The sequence below is a fragment of the Amphiura filiformis genome, chromosome 7 (assembly GCF_039555335.1).
Source record: "Amphiura filiformis chromosome 7, Afil_fr2py, whole genome shotgun sequence".
Taxonomy (NCBI): Eukaryota; Metazoa; Echinodermata; class Ophiuroidea; order Amphilepidida; family Amphiuridae; genus Amphiura; species Amphiura filiformis.
The window spans coordinates 8,217,583-8,223,259 of NC_092634.1; the positions used below are offsets into that span (position 1 = coordinate 8,217,583).

Below are 5,677 nucleotides of genomic sequence, written 5' to 3' on the forward strand. Positions count from 1 at the left end.
GTGCAGGTATGGCCTTTAGCCAAGGTTTGAGAAATTAGCCCTAAGTAAAGGGCATAACGTTAAGGGTAGTTTCTGTTTCGTTAGGTCAGTAAAAAAGCTGCCTAATGGCAAATCACACCTTACTCTTGAAGCTTCTTGATGTATGAAATGGTTTAGCACAGTTAGTACTGGAGTTAACATGTCATTTATAGAGAGATAGTTCCGATGTTTTAGTCGTGCATTTCGGCTGACATTGCGACAAACGGTGAGGCTAAATAAATTAAATTGCAAACGAAAAACGCACGCAAAAATGTCGCACTATACTGGCTCAAATTAAATATTATCATCTTTTTGACATCTGTCGCAACAGATAAGTTTGTAGTGTATTATTTAATTAATTAGAAAGCACGGGTCAGTTTTGTAACGAATACTTCCATGGTTTACATGATACGGCTTAATCAGCTTTTTGGTTTCTTCCCTTTCATAGGAAAATATGGTATTTAATTATGCTTCAAACAGAAGCATGCATCCACTCACTGTGCCCTCTATTTGTGTGTTTCAGACCTCTTGTGCCTCGGTAGATGATGTTTTGGTGGTTGATGATTGGAGGAAAGAGAATCCAGTGCCTGTTTTAGGAGACGACACTATGAATTGGAAAGAACGGGAGGATAAACTACAAAACGCACTGGAATGGCTGAGAAGGGAAATTGTAAGTATATAGGCCCCCCTAAGGCCTACAAAAACCACCCAAAATTGCCCTAATTAAAGGGGGCGCCGAATTGACCAAGTTCAGCGCCCCTAAATCGATACTGTGGCCAAGTTAAATTCAGTGATTTGCTCATCCAGACGATCGTAAAAATAATCAAAATTCAGATTTTGGTACCTTTGTCATTGTCATAGATGTGTCATAGCCTGCGAGGGGTTCAGCCGAAAGCCATGTATTGAAGACAAAATAAGACATTTTACACGAATCTGTAATTTAGATACTGACAGTATCTAAATTAGCTACATATATATTTGAATGGAGCTTCAACTTCGTCAGTACTGCTGTTTTCTTTGTGTTTTTTTTGCCAAATTTGTCATTTCAAAAATACCAAATGACAATTTGAATGACTTATCCTTCACTTTTAAGCAATTTATAAACAATTTTAATTTTTTTACACTTGCGCTGGGATCACTGAATGGGTCTTTAAGTGGTGACAGTCGAAATTTTCAATAGTAATTTGAATGCCAGGCCCCCCAACTCAACCCAATATTGGCAACCATGAGAGTTACCAAAAAGCGCGGAAAAGGGGTAATTTTTTTACCAGTAGCAAGGACCGTGAAATTGGCAAAATAGGGGTTATTTAAGTTGGACTGTCCGCGAAATTTGACTGTAAAATCAGCAAAATAGGGGGTATTTAATTTGCACCGTACGCGAAATTTGGATAAAAGGGGTACTTGAGAAAATCTAGTAATTTTTTGGCAATATTTAGTGTCATTGAAAAAGGGGTGTTTGAAATTCTAGTCATTTAAAATGGGTGTTGGAAATTCTAGTCATTGAAAACCACAAAAAGGGGTTGTTTTTGGCCAAATTTTGTCCTCGATTTTGTATGAAAAAGGGGGGTAAATTTGATGAAAATCATTGCAAAAGGGGGTGTTTGAAAGATTTGGTAACTCTCATGGTTGTCAACTTTTGTGTTGAGTTGGGGGGCCGGGTTTGAATGACCGTTTGAAAACCGAAATTCAACTTGATGAAAACCAAAACATATGGGTATCCGTGAAAACATGCAAGATATGATTAGTCCATGATATTCCTTTATTCTGTACCATTTACCCATAATCAAAAAATTTGCTCAAAGTTGAACTTGTCATGCTTGTAGTAATAGTTTGACCTTTATGAAGTCATTACTGATAGGTGTACATCATTATCACCTGCTTCGATGAAGGTTAGTTTACCAAAATAGACATAGTCTAGATCAAGATTCACTCAATGTCATCATGTGCAGAAATATTTACTTACCGTAAATATAAACACTCGCAAATTTCAGGTCATTGGCAATTGGGGACAAGGGCAAGATTATCGCAAATGAAACAGCAAATATGTGACCGTACAGCACGAATGAGCCGTAAATGTCCTCAATTGTATTCTGAGTTACAGTGTAAAATGGGCATGAAGGTCGTATTCATAGGTACCTCAATTTGGTGCTACGTGTACCTCATTTAATGAGATACACGTAGCACCAAATTGAAATACTATGAATATGACCTTCATGCCCATTTTACACTGTAACTCAGAATACAATTGAGGACATTTACGGCTCATTCGTGCTGTACGGTCACATATACAATCAGAAAAAGACATCTACTCCTATTCCAGAAAAATACAGAACTAATTTTTTTGGATTAAAAAAATATAACACCTACGGTATCCTATACTCCAAGATTTTGAATGCTTAGACTTGTGCCAAGTCTTACAATTTTGTCACTGCTATTGCCATTTTACCTCAAATTGCAAAAATATTAAAATTTGACTTTTATTGCCAGTAAAAAAAGGATAAGGATTCAGCTATGTTTCATTTGGCAAAACAGGATATTCTTTTTAATTCAAAAAAATTAGTTCTGTATTTTTCTGGAATAGGGAGTAGGCCTACTACTCAAAATATTGGTCCTGCCTGTCGTCTATCACACGGTAGAGGATAGTAAAAACAAAAATTCCTATTGTTTATTATCTAATTAACAACAATAAAGCAAGCAAGTTTTCAAAGTAAATGATTTGCAGAATGAACTTTTGCAAAAGTATTATTTTTCAATAATATTTTGATTTAGATAATGAAAAATTTTTTGCTGCTTCGACCAGCAATACTTAATCTACCAGAAAGCTTCTTTCTTTTTTCCCCACCAGAGTGAAATGAAAAAGCAAGATCAACTGCTAATGTGTCAATTCATCCAGCTCCGTTCTGATGTCCATCAATTGAAATGTACAGGCACCAATAGAAAGAGTAGAAAGATGGCGGAAAGCTGTAATGATCTTATCAAATCTCCACCATATCTCAACGACCCCAGTACAGCAATCACAAAATTCCAATCGACCATGGCACTCAACAATAAAAACTCCATGAATGAAAAGTTTGGTGTTGATGATGATGATGATGATGACGAGTATGATGCTGATGACCCGGAAAGGACACTATTGGAGCCGGAATATTTTCCCGAATTTCGCAGTAGGACTATGTCTTTACTACCACCAGTACAGAAAAGAAGATTGCAATCACGGATGAGAACCACGAGGAATAAATCATTTTCCGCTGGCTCAGCAGAAAATACAGACAGGGGATTGTCAGACTTAATGGAGTGACGTAACATGGACTGTGTCGGAGTGTTGTTACACTAACCCCTTTTTGTAAAATTGCTGTCCCACATAACATAACTATATTGGAGTAATTTAACTAACCCTATAGAATCTAAACCTTATGATCTTCATCTGGAGTGGCGGTAGTTTTCTCAGGTGTTGAAGATTCAAAGTGGCATTATAACCTATAATAGCAGCTATCCATCGTATCTACCATCATTTGAATGCTATTTTCTTATAAGAAAGGTTTTTTTTAACACAAGTCTCCACATACACAAATGACAGCCAGTGAAAAAATTTCACTGACCATCCAGGATTTGAACCTGGGACCTTCGGATCACCGGACCGATGCTCTGCCAACTGAGCTAATGAGTCAGATGGAGAAGAGCAGTGATGTTATTATCTACTATAATAGGCCTTCAGTTCAATACCCGCCTCCATCATCTTCTCATCCAATTTTTCTTATGTAATGTCCATCGTCAAAACAGGGCGAGTTGAAATCTGTACCCACCCAACTCAACTATTGTTCTAGCATCTTGAAATACTTAGATTGAGTTTAACCTAATTGTGTGAATCAGAACTCAAGTGTTTTATCCTTTGATTTTTGAATCGTACCAATTGGTTATTTCAATCCCGATTTCAATCAGAAGGTAAGGTAATTTTATGGGAACGCAACTACCCATTCTTTTCATATCTACACAGAGCTGACAAATTTAAGGGACCGATCAATTTGTAGGCAAGGGAGATTCACACTTTCTTTCGGACAAAAAAAACCAACATGTTTCCAGCTCGGATTCGCTCAAATATTTTGTGATCCTGAAATTTATCCATTTAAAAGTCACAATGTATCTGAAACAAAACTCTGTTGTTCCCTTCCCTTAAGGGGGCACTACACCCCTGGCCAATCTTGTGCCTATTTTTGCATTTTTCTCAAAAATTAGAGTGCATTGGGGACAAGTAAAATTTGTATATTATAGGGGCAGGGACTACAACTACTGCACTGACAATTCAGCAACTCAAGGCAAGTAGTTATTGATTTATTGATCAAATATTGGTTTTCCTTCATTTGTGACTGTAACTCCACAACTGTTGTCTGTGCTGAAATAGAATTTCCTGTGTAATAGTTGTAGTCCTTGCCCCTTTAATATCATATATTACTTGTCACCAATGCAATATAATTTTGAGAAAAATGCAAAAATAGGCACAAAATTGGCCAGGGGTGTAGTGCCCCCTTAAATGTAAATATTGAAACTTATTGATCGGCCATTGAAATGGTCTAGGCCCCTATGATGAGAATGTAGATAGCTAGCTCCAATTTAAATATAATTTGAAGGGATCACAAATAGAATACGTCTATTTTTATATAGAAACTGTATCTTAAAATAAATACACATTGAAACTAAGTAATTGTGTCAGAGAGTTCTAAAGGTTGTGTTTAACAAGAGATACTAGTAATGTCAACGTTTGTAGCCTAACCCTAACCGCCTAAGGGCTTTTTGGCGACGGGAAGGGAAAGAAGGAAGGAACAAAGAGAGAAAAGAAGGAAAGAAGTTGTTTGCTCTGGGTGGGATTCGAACCCCGAGACCCCTCGCATGCCAGGCACTGGGTCGGCGACACTTTGCCACGGGTCTTGGGCTTCGCTAGCCAGCGAAACCGTGCCTATATCACTTAGGGCGATTGCGTCATCACACCACGTGGGATGCACGCACGAACAGCGCATATATCAAGTAGTATTTTGTAGTATACCATCCAAATCACCACAAACTTGGCCAACATCTCACTTGATTGCGTTTTATGGTCAGCGTGGGCCATGGAATGGTCAACATAATAGTGAAAATCCTCAAAAATAGCCAAATTGGTCAATGACATTGAGGACGTGTATCTTGTACACACTCACTTATTAGTTAATTTCTCCCTATTCTGAATTGCCCCCTTCCTAATAGGTCTAATACATTAATCCTTGAATTACTGTAATGTACACTATACTTCCTGGATAGAGGAATGAGTGTGTACATGGTGCTCATATGAGTAAATCAAGGATAGACAGATTTGACCAGTGTTTTAATATCAGTGGTGTATAACATTTCAGAGGAGACACAACTGCAAAATTGCTTCGCCCGGGTTGCTTCCCTAATGACTTTGCTGGGGCAAAATATGTGAAAACTGCGATATCAATAGTAACATGATCCAAAATATTGTTCAGGGATAAAATGGGGATGCGAAAGAGTAAAGTGTTGTTAAAATGACTGAGGACAAAAAATGACAAATGGGGATGAAAATTTGGTTTCCCCCACTAAAATCCTGGCTATGCCCCCCCAGTGATTACATCATTGGTCTTATCTGCGTGAATACTGGGGAGAAAACATG

General features: G+C 37.7%; 1 protein-coding gene across 1 annotated transcript in view; it reads left to right on the forward strand.

Annotated features, from left to right (window-relative positions):
- LOC140156700 (uncharacterized) overlaps positions 1-4,713 on the forward strand; it is a 10,072-nt gene extending 5,359 nt beyond the window's left edge. Inside the window, exons 2-3 of the mRNA XM_072179634.1 lie at positions 542-688; positions 2,864-4,713. Coding sequence (XP_072035735.1) covers positions 542-688; positions 2,864-3,316 — 600 coding nt within the window. The 3' untranslated portion in view covers positions 3,317-4,713. The remainder of the gene's footprint in view (positions 1-541; positions 689-2,863) is intronic.
- Positions 4,714-5,677: the final 964 nt, after the last annotated feature.